The 18401-nt window shown below is 35.5% G+C and overlaps 1 protein-coding gene across 2 annotated transcripts in view; it reads right to left on the minus strand.

Annotated features, from left to right (window-relative positions):
• Positions 1-771: 771 nt before the first annotated feature.
• Ass (argininosuccinate synthase) overlaps positions 772-18401 on the minus strand; it is a 62335-nt gene continuing 44705 nt past the window's right edge. For both annotated transcript variants that reach the window (XM_069834134.1, XM_069834133.1), the window contains exon 10: positions 772-6734. In XM_069834134.1, coding sequence (XP_069690235.1) covers positions 6562-6734 — 173 coding nt within the window. In that variant the 3' untranslated portion in view covers positions 772-6561. The remainder of the gene's footprint in view (positions 6735-18401) is intronic.

Below are 18401 nucleotides of genomic sequence, written 5' to 3' on the forward strand. Positions count from 1 at the left end.
ATAATAATAATAATAATCCGTGGCGCTACAGCCCCTGAAGGGCCTAGACCGACCAGCCGGCTGCTGGCCTCACTCCCACATGCCGAAGCAGAGGTGGACGATCATCCAACCAGAATGGAGGTATCGTGTGGTTAGCTCGATGATCCCCCCAGCCGTTATAGCTGGTATTCGCAACCGGATTTCGCAACCTATCGTAGCTCCCCAAGTGCATAACGATGCTGGGTGGGCACCGGTCCCATACACTGGCCGAAATTTCATGAGAAAATTTCTTCCCCCATGAGGACTCGAATCAGCCTGCATTCTGTAACGCGAGTCCTAGGCAGGATGCCTTAGACCACGACGTCACTCCGCGTGACATATTATATTATATTATATTATATTATATTATATTATATTATATTATATTATATTATTATTAAAAGTTGGAGATTTATCCTTCGAAGAGGTGGAAAAATTCAAATATCTTGGAGCAACAGTAACAAATATAAATGACACTCGGGAGGAAATTAAACGCAGAATAAATATGGGAAATGCCTGTTATTATTCGGTTGAGAAGCTCTTATCATCCAGTCTGCTGTCAAAAAATCTGAAAGTTAGAATTTATAAAACAGTTATATTACCGGTTGTTGTTGTTTATGGCTGTGAAACTTGGACTCTCACTTTGAGAGAGGAACAGAGATTGAGGGTGTTTGAGAATAAGGTACTTTGTCACAATTAGAACAAAAGAACAGAAATGAGCGTGAAAGAGACATCAAAAGAAATAATGAATACTTGCAAGTTAGACATAGTTTTATTTAAAATGGCTGCAGGAATATTCCATTTATTGATAACACTGGTCTGCATAGGTTTTGTTGTGTTTTGTTTAAAAAAATAGTGTTCCTGAATCAGAAGTTCATGCTGATTGCAAAAATGAAGTCCGTTTTTATGTACCACGTCAGAATTTTATGTTTCTAATATTTTTCATAATACAGTATAGTAAATCATTATTATTTTTCTGAACTTGATATTTGTTAAAAACAATTATTTGAAAGACACGACAGTTTATAATTCAAACTTTATTACTTAAAATGTGAGAGAATATTGTTCCTTCTGTAATGAGTAAAGTCTAGCCCTTCGTTACTCGCGTTAAATTTCGTAACACCAGTACTCACCTGGATTACAATGGTAATCCACATTTGTTTATATTTACAGACAAGGTTTAAACATCGCGATTAGATTTAAATGTTAAGAAATAACATTCTTTTCAGTTATAACAGCAATGAGAATGGTTATTTTACGCATTACGGAACGTATTAAATATAAATAATAATAATTAAATATATTATAGTACTCAAATTGCATTCAAGTGACATGTTTGCATTATGTTTCCACACTGGACGTGTCTTTGAGTCATAATTTATTGTTGCATCATAGTTATGAGTTAGTTCACTATCATCATAATTATGTAGGAAATCTAGCATTGTTGCTCATCGCTGTTTGAAGGTCACCTGAACTCTTGATGTAATCTCTCCCGCAGGAAACGCAAGTTCACTACTGCTGACCTGTCTTACGTCATATTTGATAACTAAATACCTCACTCAGGGGTGTAGCAATGAAAAAATTCAAGGATGCAACAATCATTCCCACGTCACTTACAATATTTTACAGATGTTTTTGTGTATTGTAAGAAGGATATTGATGCACTTTCATTTCTATTTTTGCAGTTCAGACTTTACGCATATGATAGCCTAATCTACATCTGATTCAATTATCTAAGTAGGCCTATGCATTTCTTCTACACAGTACAAACAAATTACTTCTGAATGAGTAGGACAAATTCTCTTCAAGCACTGGCAACAAGACTGACTTGTGCTCTTGTTTCTTGTTCTACCACACATGTACAGTAGCACCTGCCAATACCTTCTGGTCGTGTTGTTTCTTCTGGTCTGTTAGTGTGATGCCTAACAGTTGCTCTCCTCTTCTCTTTATTTCTATTGGAATTGTCTGTAGGGAGTTATACACTCGGAAATTAGAGACTTCATTAGGTCCAGAGCAAGGGTTTATAGGAAATTTTTCCGTAGAATTTTTTTGATCTGCAGAATAAACAACAAGAGCATTGACACCTGCTATGTTTAGTAAGTCAAAGAAAATAGTGGCCAGCGTCGTGAATTTCTGCTTACATCATAGGCTGAGCATAACTGGTCCAGGACATCCACAGCACATTTAGTTCTATTATAGAATGATATTATTTCAGGTTTCTGGCTTCCCCCCGTTTCCTCATCCATTGCCTTATCATAATGCATGGGTGATAATGCTAACACTGTTTTGTTTTTCTTTGGTACATACGAAATAATCGTGCAGCTTTCATTGAATCCAAACAATGTACTGTTAACTTGCCTGTCTTGAGTAGTTGTGAAATGAGGAGAGATTTCTCTTTTGTTTTTTGTTTTTTTTTTTTTCAAGGTTCCTACAAGTGTAATTTTGTCATTTTCTAGAAGATCTAAACACAGAGGTATGCTCGTGAACCAGTTATCGGTGGTCACATTTCTTCCTGTTCCTTTGATGGGATGAACCAGCCTCTTCACCACTGCATGTGCACTGTTACTTTGGTGAAATGGACCATCTGGTTGAATACCAGCATAAATTTCCAAGTTATGAGTGTAATATGTTTTCACATCCACAATAGCAAAAATTTTGATCCCATATTTTGCTGGTTTAGTAGGTATGTACACTTTCATGGGACATCGTCCTCTGAAAGCAACAAGCTGCTCGTCTATAGTTACATATTCGCTTGGAATGTAGCACCTTTGCGACTTCTGAACAAATAACTCGAACACTTTACGTATATCAGCCAGTTTATCAATTACTTTTCTTTCCTGCTTGTTATATATGTTATCAAAGCGTAGACATCGTAGGGTAGAGTAGCATAAATCGCACCATTTCCTAAATCGCACCACTTATAGTTTAAAACAAATTACCATAGTAGTGTGGCATCTAGTGTTATTGTTACAATCTACCATATGAACTTCCACCATGTCACTTGATTTCTGCCACTTCTTTGTGTCAGCAGCGTGCTGATAGTGTATCTAATATAATCCCTCAGGCGGATGTATATTTAGCTAACATTTTGTAACTAAATAACGGATTTGTATGCAAAGGAATCCATAATTTTAAATGTTATTCGTTTAAAGAGATGTTGAAGAACATTTAACTTAGTAGGATTTTCGAACATGTGGTAATTATAGGCTAGAATGAAGGAAATAATAACTTATGACGTAGTTTCTTAATTCGCACCACTTTGTAGGTGCCTAATACGCACCTGTGCGATATGAGCAACTGTAGCAATTCTAACCGTACAAAAGAAGGCCCCAAAAATTTTAATTGAACTAGGAATGCATCAGGTGGGTGCAATATCAAGTGGTGAAAAGGGTGTTAGTACAACAAGTGTGTGTTGTACAAGAGCACCAGGTATTTTCTGCCACCTGTGATAATTTTTAAACGTCAAACAGTTTATTGAATGGGATAACATTAGCTTTAATTCCGGATCTGTTGTTATAACTTTTTCAATTAATTGCTTCTTATTTAAGATAGATTGAATAATCAATACTTTTTGAATGCAACCCAAATGTTATACTTAACTACTATCCTATAGTACGAGAGGACCAGATATTTGGAATAATTTTTTGTTTATGATTATTATTAATTTTTACTGTTTTGGCAGATAAGTGCAATGGATTTAGAATCTTTGAATATAGATTCATTCTGCATCCTTCATTATCAGCTGGTGCTCCTCCAGGATCGTTATTTGTTTGCTCTGAGTCAGGTTACATCAACAGTGAACTATTTGTCGAATAGCTCAAACATTTCATTTGCCACTCAAACCTGCTATATAAAAAAGTGCTGCTTCTGTATGTCCACCTATACGACCCTTTCCAAAAAATTAGAAGCTAGATTATCTCGGGAAAATGGTATGCTCCTGTTTCAGCTTCCTCGTCATAATATTCATAGGCCCAGCCTTTAGATGTTTCTATCTTCAAATCATTTCAGACAACTATATCATGAAGCAGTTCTTAGGTGGCTTCGAGATAATCGTGGAAAAAAGGTGACGCAGTTTACAGTCTGAATTGCCTGGTGAAGCACATAGCAAATGTGTAACAATAAAAAACGTAATCAGAAAGTTTAAATGTTACGTAATTTACGCTCAATTTTTTCAATTTCATTTGAAGATGCGTTACCCTCTTTCATTAATTTCAATAAACTTATAATTTGCATTTATTACATTATTCATTCAAATACTCTTCGATATGTTCAATATTAAAAGCTTTCCCTCATCCTGTTCCCTGCAGTTAAAGAGGTGCGATTTAAAAAAACCGCAGGTGCTATTTAGGAAACTAGTTGCCTAAATGGCACCACTGACTGTTTCGAAAATGTCATTTTAATTAAAAAATGTTAAATCAAATTCAAGGATTCTTTTTCACATCAAACGTAAATGTTCTGGGAATGTATCTCTGTGAAGGAATGCAAAAAATAAAAACTGTATTGTTCAATAAAAATTATAAATGCTAAAGTGGTGCGATATAGGCAACCTTACCCTATGTTATCAAAGCGTAGACATCGTAACAAGCGTAGGTCATAGTCAAGTAAATTTACTCTATTACTGTGTCATTTTTATCCCATGGTTCTCTTACGTTCAGTCTTCCCGATTTCAAGGCGCTAGCAAAATACAAAATACCCAAGAATGTAAGAATTTCAACGTCATTTATTAACTTGCAATCTCTGTCACGTCCGTAATTACGCTTCACTTTTTCAATATAAGTATTAGTACACCTTACAATAATTGCATTGATTATTGTCTGATCAATAAAGCAGTCAAAACTCTCTGCGTGTCCGCGCATTTTTTGCAGCTCTTTTAGGACCCAGTAAATGAATCACTACCCTATATTTTGTGTTCGTCTTCTCCCACGTTGAGCTACTGGCACTTCCCGCCAAGTCGTCGTCTTATTTCTACCCGTATACAGTTTCCATCATTTATGGATATTAGTCTTTCATCATCATCATCATCATCATCATCATCATCATTATCATTGTCTGGTTCTGAATTAGAATCTTGAACTTCATTCGAAAGAACTTCCCTGTTGCTTTCATCACTTTCATTTTCAATGCCATAAATCTATATCTTCATCCAGTCATTTGCAAATGTTGTTTGTATTTTCCGTACCCATTGGAGCCAACTACAAAGAGGATGGAACGATGTCACACATTTTGTTTTCATAAAGTTACTGCATTGCATCACTCATAACCATATAAAAACAATTTCACTTATCTGATGACGTCAGTACTCGCGTGGATTACAATGGTAATCCACTCGGAAAAATTCTGTATCACTTGATAAAACTCCGTATAACTTTGCAAAGCGTTACGACAAATACGTCTAAACACCAGTAATGCCTCACTAAGATTGTGACGAGAAATTGCATTGACGCTCAGCTACGCAGTTCCACAGGCGGTGACGTAATACAGGATTAAATATCAGTGGATTACTATTGTAATCCAAGCGAGTACTGAAGGGCTAGATAAAGACAGTGAGTGCTTTAAAAACTTTTGTGTTAAATTTAAATTTCCTTGAATTAACCTATGAAAAAATTGAAGCTGATATATTCATTGGCTTACAAATTCTAAAACTGATGATGGACAGGCAGTTCGAAAATAGAGAGTGTAACAAAAGTTTCTGTAACAGTATGTTAAAATTATTCTCTTGTTTAGTTTCCATTTTCTCAGGCACCATGACCAAATTTTATGGTGTAGGAGTTGGTGCTACTTGATTGTAGTGTGATGCAATCCTTTATTAATAATTTGGCTGAAAATGTGATATTTACCATCAAATATTTGGGGAAAAAAAAAAAAAACTAAAATTTTCACTGTACCAGAAACTTTTGTTACACTCTGTAGTTTGAGTGGAAATGTAGAGGATGCCTGCAATGCGTTCAGAAACGTTGTTTTTAATTTCCTTGGAAATAAAAAGAACCCAATAATGAAAGTTATGTTACAAAGTTTTAAACAGATTGGTTGCAACATGAGTGTCAAAGTACATTTTCTTCATTCCCATCTGAATTATGTTCCCGATGATTTAGGAGATTTTCGAGTGAGGAACTAGGTGAAAGATTTCACCAAGATATCGAAAAATGGAAATAAGGTATCAAGGGAAATGAAGTGGTATATAACATAGTATTTATTGCTGGATGTCGGAAAGGGACTGCACTGAACAACATTCGAGGAGGTCAAAAAGGGGAAAAATTTGCAATATTGACGTAAGGTTATGAATGTGTCTTTTCTTACAATATGCTTGTTGAAAATAATTTTCATGACGTTTTATGAAGCTACAACTTCATTTCTAGGTAATAATTAATTTATTATCATTTATTCAGATTTTTATGATGTGTATGAAAACCTGACGTGTTAGAAGGAATTGGAGAATTTCGAATTCAGCACAAAAATCCGTTAAGAATCGTATATCAGAAGTAAAAAAAAAAAAGTTTCAAAATGCAGACCAGTGTAATGATTAGGGAGAATTCACAGAAATTGTTACACCTTGTCTTCTTCTACCTCGACCTTGAATCTCTGGAACTCTCGCAGCCGAATGGCGTGGGTATTGATGAAACCCGTGGCGTCCTCTGGCTGGAAATCCCCATGCTGGTCCATTGACACGAGATCTTGATTGTACAGGGCGACGGGAGAGCTGCGGGCCACCGCGTTGACTGAAACAAAACTCGAATTATGCACAAGCTACTGCACCAACAAGAATAGTAATCTCTGCAATTGGAATGTACTTAATAGTAATTGATATAATTTAATTAAACTAATCAGTTTGATTACATACTGGCAAATTTTTCAGTGACTATTACACTTTTACTACGTCATAGTACTTTTGACCAATAAAACGGTACGAAAGGACGTATTTCAACCAATCATGGCTGCTTATCGCACAATTTTATCGCGTCCCTAGCATTTGTTTAATTTTATCGCGTCCCTAGCATTTGTTTCATTTTATCGCGTCCCCAGCATTTGTTTCATTTTATCGCGTCCTTAGCATTTGTTTCATTTTATCGCGTCCCTAGCATTTGTTTCATTTTATCGCGTCCCTAGCATTTGTTTAATTTTATCGCGTCCCTAGCATTTCTTTAATTTTATCGCGTCCCTAGTTTGTTTAATTTTATCGCGTTCCTAGCATTTGTTTCATTTTATCGCGTCCCTAGCATTAGTTTCATTTTATCGCGTCCCTAGCATTTGTTTCATTTTATCGCGTCCGTAGCATTTGTTTAATTTTATCGCGTCTCTAGCATTTGTTTCATTTTTCGCGTCCCTAGCATTTGTTTAATTTTATCGTGTCCCTAGCATTTATTTCATTTTATCGCGTCCCTAGCATTTGTTTAATTTTATCGCGTCCCTAGCATTTGTTTCATTTTATCGCGTCCCTAGCATTTGTTTCATTTTATCGAGTCCCTAGCATTTATTTCATTTTATCGCGTCCGTAGCATTTGTTTAATTTTATCGCGTCCCTAGCATTTCTTTAATTTTATCGCGTCCCTAGCATTTGTTTAATTTTATCGCGTCCCTAGCATTTGTTTCATTTTATCACGTCCCTAGCATTTGTTTCATTTTATCGCGTCCGTAGCATTTGTTTAATTTTATCGCGTCCCTAGCATTTGTTTCATTTTATCGCGTCCCTAGCATTTGTTTAATTATATCGCGTCCCTAGCATTTGTTTCATTTTTTCGCGTCCCTAGCATTTGTTTCATTTTATCGCATCCGTAGCATTTGTTTCATTTTTTCGCGACCCTAGCATTTGTTTCATTTTATCGCGTCCCTAGCATTTGTTTCTTTGTTTGCCAACATTTCAAACTGCATTGGTCTGGACGTCAAAAAACAGAAAATTACAAACCACTCCAGTCGATGCACAGCACTTTCAAATATGACTCGCATTGGCATTCAAGAACAAGAATTAATAAAGATCACTGGTCATAGCTATGCATCTTCCCTGAAACCCTAAATACAAATAAATGAAGAGCACCATTCGGAAATCCTGAATAAGTTGAGGGATACACCATGTACATCAACGAGTTCACTTCTTTTACGCGCACGTCCAATATAACATCAACTGAACCACCAACCACTAAAACATTCAAATTTGAAAATTGTACTTTCAATAATTGTTCCTTTTAAAATTATTCATGTTTATTTTTTATTTCATCATCGTTAATTAAAACTTTTCTTGATGATTTCATCATCCCTAATTAAAACTTTTCTAACACTTGTTTATATTATTTAGGTTATGTTATAGCTTCTGCTATATGATATTATGGATAGTCACGTATCAGAGATTGTTTAATACTAAGATTTATTGAAAATCATCTGTCAAGTGACGTTGATTACTGGGATCGGGATAATTGAAGTGGAATGCAAATTTTTAATAGAAATGAAACTGAATCAACAAAGCCTTCTGGACTAGTAACCGTCCACAGAGTTCAATGAAGATTCCATAGTTGGCACAACTGATAACAAGAAAACAGCCAAACATAACACAATGCTGCCATCTAGTGTAACATTTGTAATTTAGGGATAGTACAATAATACATTTGAAGACAGTTGTATTTTCGTAAGTCAATTAAAATTTTATTGTATTGGAGTACTTCGTTACTTCTAATCTTTATATACTTTCTTCTAATCGTGTAATAGTCTATTAAATCCCACTCCAGTTTTGATTTTCCCTAGATAAACCTGCTCGTGTTCCACCCGCATATTTATCGATAAAATCAAAACCTCTAGTGAGATTACTGTTGATAATTTATTACGGGATTATAAATATGGAACTATACTTAATCATGGTGGGATTCCAATTCGTGAGGCCACGATGCTGCTACCATATTTCGAACGTGGCATATAAATACGCATAGTAATTCACAAATATCTACATCTCAGGAACATCAAAGTGCTCGTATTTCATTGAACTACAGTATATTGATAATAAAAATCAAGTCCTCGACTGTCTCTTCAGTCATTAAAAATTAAAGTTAAATTTATATCCGGGAAACTACGTGAGACTTCAAAGAAGCACGTGGAGCACTTCACTAACACAATCGGAAGAATAACACGCAATCTAACGTCAGTACAACCACTCCTAAATCTGAACACTTCACCAACACGATCAGAAGAATAACATTCAATCTAATGTCAACACAACCACAACTATAAACACTTCACTAACACAATCAGAAGAATAACATTCAATCTAATGTCAACACAACCACAAATATAAACACTTCACTAACACAATCATAAGAATAACGCGCAATCTAATGTCAACACAACCACACCTAAATCTAAACACTTCACCAACACGATCAGAAGAATAACATGCAATCTAACATCAACACAATCATTTGTAAATCTAAACACTTCACTAACACAAAAGAATAACGCGCAATCTAATGTCAACACAACCACTCCTAAATCTAAACACTTCACCAACACGATCAGAAGAATAACATGCAATCTAACATCAACACAATCATTTGTAAATCTAAACACTTCACTAACACAATCAGAAGACTAACAAGCTATCTAACATCAACACAAACCACTTCAAAATCTAAAGACTTCAATGATACAATCAGAAGAATAACACGCAGTCTAACGTAAATACAACCGCTCCTAAATCTAAACATTTCACTGACACAATCAGAAGAATAACACGCAATCTAACGTCAACACAACCGCTCCTAAATCTAAAGACTTCACTGACACAATCAGAAGAATAACAAGCAATCTAACGTTAACACAACCGCTCCTAAATCTAAAGACTTCACTGACACAATCAGAAGAATAACACGCAATCTAACGTCAACACAACCACTCCTAATTCTAAACACTTCACCAACACTATCAGAAGAATAACACGCAATCTAACGTCAACACAACCACTCCTAAATCTAAACACTTCACCAACACTATCAGAAGAATAACACGCAATCTAACATCAACACAAACCACTTCAAAATCTAAACACTTCACTGACACAATCAGAAGAATAACACGCAGTCTAACGTCAGCACAATCACTCCTAAATCTAAACAGTTCACTGACACAATCAGAAGAATAGCATGCAATCTAACGACAACACAACTACTTTTAAATCTAAACACTTCACTGACATAATCAGAAGAATAGCATGCAATCTAACGTCAACACAACCACTCCTAAATCTAAACAGTTCACTGACACAATCAGAAGAATAGCATGCAATCTAACGACAACACAACTACTTTTAAATCTAAACACTTCACTGACACAATCAGAAGAATAACACGCAATCTAACGTCAACACTACCACCACTATAGAGAGAGTGAGCAGGACTGGTGAGCGTGCAGGAGACGGTATGACGCGTGTTGCTTGGCCCTCGTGCCGGTCGCGCGCCGGCCGGTGGATATACATTACGTAAGCGAACGCTCTGTCTGACAGATATTGTGAAAAGTCCCTGAAATTGTTTTTCTCTGTAATGCATTCTAGTCTGACATTTCAGGAATGGTATAAAGATGTTCAATGAATTATTTTCTAATATTCCATAGACTACAATAATGATAATTTGTTAAATCGCAGCATGTACATTTCGAATATACTGTTGCTAGTATTACTGCTAATATCATTATTACTTTTTTTCTTCGAAGGACGACCCGCAGACAAGCACTGCAGCCTTAGGCTTATTGTGCAACCTCCTTATGTTGGACTGATTGCTGAACTCCATTTAGAATCGTTCTTCAAGCGCATGATTCACTGCATGGTGCCATTGTATCGATTCAGCCACAGCATCCAGTTCTGATGGAGACCTGATCCTCCGCCTTCCTGTGATGTTATTCTGCAGCCTCCGCAGATCGATGGCATCTGTTCGCAATTCATATGCCTGAATCTGCTGCATCCTCAACCAGAAGTCCATGCTGCCATCGATTCCACGACTCACCAAGGCGCAATCTATCCGAGGGAGCTACACTCTCCCGGTCACCCGCAGTCCGCCTATTGAAGTCCCTGCGGCTTCGCTGGATATGTGCAGCTCCCGCAGACAGATGCCAGCTGTAACCGGATTCTGGTACCAAGTCCGCCATATCCTCCTGGTGAACTTCTAACTACTCAGATGATTAATGAAATGGTACTAATGAAGGCCAAGTGAATCCGAGGTTCAACGCTGAAAGTTACCCAGCAATTCTGTTTCGATTGGTTGAGGGAAAACCTCGCAAAAACCCCAACCAGGTGACTTGTCCCGATCAGAATTTGAACCTGGGCCCGCTCGTTTCACGGTCAAGAAGGCTAACCGTTACTCCACAGGGGTGGACACTATTATTATTATTATTATTATTATTATTATTATTATTATTATTATTATTCAGGACGACATTCATTATGAACACCCTGATTGATCATGTGGTTTCATCATGTTCCATTTTAGTGAAGATTATATATGACAGCAGAACGAAATATGTAAATAACTAATATTCATTAGCAGATGTCAGGTCTCTTGACACACGTAACAAATGATAGGATCATGTCCCAGAACTAGTCGTTTCAGTAGATCATAATAACATTTTGTATGACCAGCAGATTGCATAGTAACGACTAATAAATAACCGAATGTTGTAATCTGTAATTTAGATGTGAAAGCATGCCGACTGATTGATGATACTACATTGTGCATTCAAAACTCGCTGTATAAGGAGGCTCAAAACAAGTAGAATGTAAGATTCTTCAAATTAATATCAACCGAATGTGGTAGTGAAAACTGTTTTGGTAGTGGCAATTCCTACTCTTGATTATTTTGGTTATAACGACGATAAGGCAGCACCTTCTTTGAATGTATACGGGCTATTCCATCTCAAATCGACCGAAATATAGATAAAATTGACCTTGCAATTTTTAAATACAATGAAACTTTCTCTGTCCGTAGACAACTGTGATAGAATGCTTTGTGCAAAGTTCGAGGCATCAGAACTCCATAGTGTTTAAATTTAAAATATTTAAATTTATCGTATTTTCATAAAATTACCGACTTCAAACTGTTGTGGCTCCGAAATCCTTTCACCCAATGATCAAAATCATGGTTTATTTTGATGCTGAGAAATTAAAGTTTATATTCACATATAAACAGATTTTCTTACTTTTTATGGAAATGGAGAAATTTAGATTTTTCTTCATTAAGACGCCATTGCCCACGAAAAAAATATTTTTAAAATATATGGTTAGATTCCGCATTGAAAGTACAAATAAACACATAATTTTTACTGATGCACCGTTGATAAGAAAGTATTGAAAATATCAAATAAAGAAAATAAATAGTACGCGCGTGAAGTAACCAGCTGACTGTGAGGCGGGATTTAGCCCAGACAAGCAATGGCAGGAGACAAACACGTGATGTTTCGTCTAGTAGCGCATAGCTAGTTTTATCACAAGTTTTCATAAACACAGGAGTAAAATGACGCCCAATGCTCGCTTATCTTCAGCTCTCGGCCAGTGCTTTCTGTACTGGGTCGTTCAAGTCCAGGCGTGTGAAAATAATTTATTTAATACCGAATAATTTCAAGGCAAAACTTGTTCCGGGGCAGGGTATCGATCCCGGGACCTCTGGTTGAACGTACAAGCGCTCTGCCAACTGAGCTACCCGGGAACTCCACCCGACACCGTCTCAACTTTTCCCTTTATATCCACACAACTCGCGTGGGCTGACGAAACGCCAGAGACCTACATCGAGTGCACACAATCTCTGTGTGACTTAGAATTGTGGTTTTCTGTTAACGTACACAGTGACGTATATATTATGCAAATCATAATTATTGCATAATTATTTAATACCCTCGAAACTTATTGCCGAGCCACTAAGCAAACAATTCCGAATCCCTCTTAATAATGCAAGGTTTTTCTCAATTTTTTTCACATTTTTACAAATGGGCAAAAAGCCTAAAAGTAAGTAAAATCAGATTATCTGTCTCTCTGTATACAATAAAAATAAGGATTAATTCTTATCATAACCTATCAAATGTCAGCTTCAAAATGAGCTCCCGTTCAGTGTTCTGCAGTAAACGGTTCCAGAGTTGTGAGCGCTTAAAGAGGCTTGTTTTTATAAAATACGCTAAATTTGTCGCTCAATAATACGAAAACCGTTTGACTTTCGATAGCATATTTTTGAAAATGCACTGTCCTCAGAACCTTGTATGAATAGGAAGAAAATTAGAGTATAAAAAATGCGAGGTTTTTTTACTGATCGATTTCATATGGAATAGCCCGTATGAATCATTATCAAAGCTCGGAACTTGGGGACTTGTGTCTTTGAACGTGGCTAAGCGACCGGACTTCAATGTCAACAAACTCCCGCTTCCAGCACGGAGGTACTGTCAGGTCTGCTATAAAAGTGGTTCCTGGCTGGAACAACATAATGATAATATTATGATAGGTTGAAACAAGTAATTTTATAGCATATATATAAATAAACATGCAAAATACATCAAATTTACAGTTCTGCTCTGTATATTTTATTACAGTGTATGACTACATACATTCGAATATTTTTCGAACCCATACCTTCTTCGTCTGTTACTTAAACATGATTTGAAACGAAAGAAACTTATTTCCACGTCACATGAAGTGACGGGAGCAAACTTAATTTTTTTTATTTTATTTATTTTAACTAGCTACGTACTGAATACAAATTACATTTATAAAACAAAAAATATGTTTCTAGCCAATACCGTAAGAGTCAGGCTCGTGTACGGTGTGGTCTTAGTCAATAATATAACATAACATTTACAAGGACACTTTACTAAATACAGGAAGTAACTTAATTCAAACCAATAAATACAACACAAGAGCAAGAATAAAGAAGAAAGAGAAAACGAGAGAAAAATACACATCATATATAAATTGACAATTCGACAGAAGCCAGTGATATTCAATAAAAACAAGAATATAGTAGACAGAAATAAAAGGTAAAAAATACATTTGTTAATATTATATTATATTGTAGATAATTTTACAAATTTATTTTTTAAAAGCTTCAACTTTAAAAAATTTCAAATTTGGAAAATGGTTTGTAATTGTATTATAAAGTCTTAGGCCGAAATAAAGTACTGAATGTTTTCACTGTCACTGTTTCCTGTTCGATTTTCAGTAGTTGCTAGCTGATCTCGTATCTGAGAAAGATAAGTATCCTAAATTTGTCTCGAAAATAGTTTTCAATTTCTATGTACTACTAGGGAAGGTTCCACTACGACTTGATCCATGGCTATGGACAAATTTTCCACCGATTTAAGGGACTGCAATGTATTTCAATGAATGCCCGTTTCCAATCTCTAGTTTGTGTTTGACACAAGTTACAAAATATAAACTCTCCATTCGAAGAAAATAATGTATCTCCTCAGAATTCCTCCACGAAATTCTGTACCTAAATTTTAAGAAATATATTTTCAAACGTATACAATACCCATTCGAATAATACGTATTTTCTTATTTTCAAACAGACCGTTTACCTCTAATTAATTATCTGGATGTCATTAGCTTCGACACGACACAGTTTCGTCGTCCGTCTTCCTGTCATTCGATGTGACCACTTTCTTAGTACACACGACTGTCCCTGAGCATTTGCAGGGTGAGCTTTTTGTACGCTGTACCTATAACCTTACTCATGCGCACGACACACAAGTCCCCAAGTTCCGAGCTTTGATCATTAGACATGGCGAGAAGCGAAAAGTCAATTATCGATAACCAACTGAGTTGTTAAACAGCGTCGGTAAGCAGACAAGTGTACTTTTATTAAATTTAAAATGTATAGTTAGTAATGAAAGGTTATTCTAAATTGTTCATCAGTTTCCTTCTAGAAATCGTAAGAAATAAAAGATCTGCACAGTATAAACATACTAGATGGGAAGAATCTAAAGCAACCCCCATTTCGCAGATAACATGGCTCTTCTAGCAACTCCAGCAAATGATGTGAGGGAAGCAATACCTGAAATTCAGAAGAGTAGTCCTGACAATGAACACAAATAAACCACAGTCATGACGAACCACACAGAAGAAAATATAATGATGTACATACAATACAGAGTGGACCGCTCGAATGTACGTACAGTGGAACTCCACAAATAGACACAGCAATGGTCCGTGTGCGAGACGAGGTACGAACTCTGTCTTTCTACGGAGTACTGCGGGCATTGGTAAACATGAGGGCTGTACAATGTGCGGTCCGAAACATAAATAATTAACGTATATAATTTTAAATAATATATTATAATACTAGCCGTACCCGTGCGCTCCGCTGCACCCATTAGAAATAAATATAAAGTAATTATATAATTAACATTCGTGTTTGATAGAAGGATAAATCGTTTATTATGTTACTTAATTTAAATTTAATTAAAAAATTAAAATGCGATAATTTTGATCCAGAGACCACTCATTTGGTCATAAAAATTAGTTTAGGAAATACAGGAAACGAATATACAGAATAGCCTATCAAATTTTCTGTGCATAAGAATCTATTTTAATCTTACCTGTCCTCGATTCACTCAGAAGTTACTGTGATAACATTATAGCATTATGTCCATCTAGAGAAACTACACTTTCCAATGGTGAATTAATAATTAATTATACAAATCGGTTAATTTAGCTTCCGATATTACTTCATAGAAACGCAGAAACATTATCTGTAGGCTATCTTTCATAGCTTTCGATTGTTGCTGTCCAAAGCCCCTTATAGACGAAGTCATTTGTTTTTTAATTCATTACACGGCCTTAGATGGCAGTTATTTTAATTTTAAAACTCATTTATCTCATTAAATATCAGTCCTATTAAAATTTTTCAAAGAATATAACTTATCGGAAATGATTTTTAAAGAAATATTTGTTATGTAACATTTTTCACAAAAAAAAAAACAATAATAAGCGAGATATTTCGATATATTTAATTCAGGCCCCCTTATAACCCCCCTTTTAAATAATGTATTTTGAATGCCATATAGCCTATAATCTAAGTTACAACGAACTTCATTTATATTCCAATTTTCATCGAAATCCGTTCAGTCATTATCGCGTGAAAAGGTAACAAACCTACAGACAGACAGACAGACAGACAGACAGACATACGAACAAAAATTTCAAAAAAAGCGATTTTCGGTTTCAGGGTGGTTAATTATATATGTTAGGACCAATTATTTTTGGAAAATCGAAAATTACCAGAAAAATTTCGGCTACAGATTTATTATTAGTCTAGATATGTAGTAGTATTATATAATATTCTTATTGAATTTGGTATTCCCAAGAAACTAGTTCGATTAATTAAAATGTGTCTCAGTGAAACATACAGCAGAGACCGCATAGGTCAGTTTCTATCTGATCCTTTTCCAATTCACTCCGGGCTAAAGCAGGGAGATGCACTATCACCTTTACTTTTTTACTTCGCTTTAGAATATGCCATTAGGAAAGTTCAGGATTACAGGCAGGGTTTGGAATTGAACGGGTTACATCAGCTTCTTGTCTATGCGGATGACGTGAATATGTTAGGAGAAAATACGCAAATGGTTAGGGAAAACACGGAAATTTTACTTGAAGCAAGTAAAGCGATCGGTTTGGAAGTAAATCCCGAAAAGGCAAAGTATATGATTATGTCTCGTGACCAGAATATTGTACGAAATGGAAATGTAAATATTGGAGATTTATCCTTCGAAGAGGTGGAAAAATTCAAATATCTTGGAGCAACAGTAACAAATATAAATGACACTCGGGAGGAAATTAAACGCAGAATAAATATGGGAAATGCGTGTTATTATTCGGTTGAGAAGCTCTTATCATCCAGTCTGCTGTCCAAAAATCTGAAAGTTAGAATTTATAAAACAGTTATATTACCGGTTCTTCTGTATGGTTGTGAAACTTGGACTCTCACTCTGAGAGAGGAACATAGGTTCAGGGTGTTTGAGAATAAGGCGCTTAGGAAAATATTTGGGGCTAAGCGGGATGAAGTTACAGGATAATGGAGAAAGTTACACAACACAGAACTGCACGCATTGTATTCTTCACCTGACATAATTAGGAACTTGAAATCCAGACGTTTGAGATGGGCAGGGCATGTAGCACGTATGGGCGAATCCAGAAATGCATATAGAGTGTTAGTTGGGAGACCGGAGGGAAAAATACCTTTAGGGAGGCCGAGACGTAGATGGGAGGATAATATTAAAATGGATTTGAGGGAGGTGGGGTATGATGATAGAGACTGGATTAATCTTGCACAGGATAGGGACCGATGGCGGGCTTATGTGAGGGCGGCAATGAACCTTCGGGTTCCTTAAAAGCCATTTGTAAGTAAGTAAGTATATTGTAGTATATGCAAAATATATAACAAAACAAATCCGTAACAACTTAAACTAGCCGTACCCGTGCGCTCCGCTTCACCTGTTAGAAATAAATATAAAGTAATTACATAATTAAAATAGGACGTTTGATCCAGGGAACAACTTTTACAACAGCGCAAGATAATCTGCTTGGCTCATTACCCAATTTTTTTTTTGCATTGCATTTATTGCATATATATTTTATGTATTTTAACACGATTCAATTGAGCATAGTTAAAATTTGAATTATAAAATAATGGATTGCTAAGCTAACGTACTATTACTGCATATTAAATCAATACACTCTCGTTGTTCGTTAATTATCTGAGATTAAAATGACTGTACATAAATATTATTTTAAGAAATACAAAAAACGAATGTACAAAATAGCCTATCAAATTTTCTGTGCATAAGAAGCTATTTTAATCTTACCTGTCCTCGATTTACTCAGATGTTACTGTAATAACATTATAGCATTATGTCCATCTAGAGAAACTACACTTTCCAATGGTGAAATAATAATTAATTATACAAATCGGTTAATTTAGCTTCTGATATTACTTCATAAAAACACAGAAACATTCTCTGTAGGCTATGTTTAATAGCTTTCGATTGTTGATGTCCAAGGCCCCTTATAGACGTAGTCATTTGTTCTTAATTCATTGCACAGTCTTAGATGGCGTTATTTTAATTTTAAAACTCATTTATCTCATTAAATATCAGTCCTATCAAACTTTTGTAAAGAATAAAACTTATCGGAAATCATGTTTAAAGAAACTTTTGTTATGTAACATTTTTTATGGAAATTAATAATAAGGGAGATATTTCGATTTATTTAATTCAAACCCCCTTATAACCCCCCTTTTAAATAAAATATTTTGAATGCCATATAGCCTAAAATCTAAGTTACAACGAACTTAATTTATATTCCAATTTTCATATAAATCGGTTCAGCCATTATCGCGTGAAAAGGTAACAAACATACAGACAGACATACAAACAAAAAT

This window comes from Periplaneta americana, chromosome 8 (genome assembly GCF_040183065.1).
Source record: "Periplaneta americana isolate PAMFEO1 chromosome 8, P.americana_PAMFEO1_priV1, whole genome shotgun sequence".
Lineage (NCBI taxonomy): Eukaryota > Metazoa > Arthropoda > Insecta > Blattodea > Blattidae > Periplaneta > Periplaneta americana.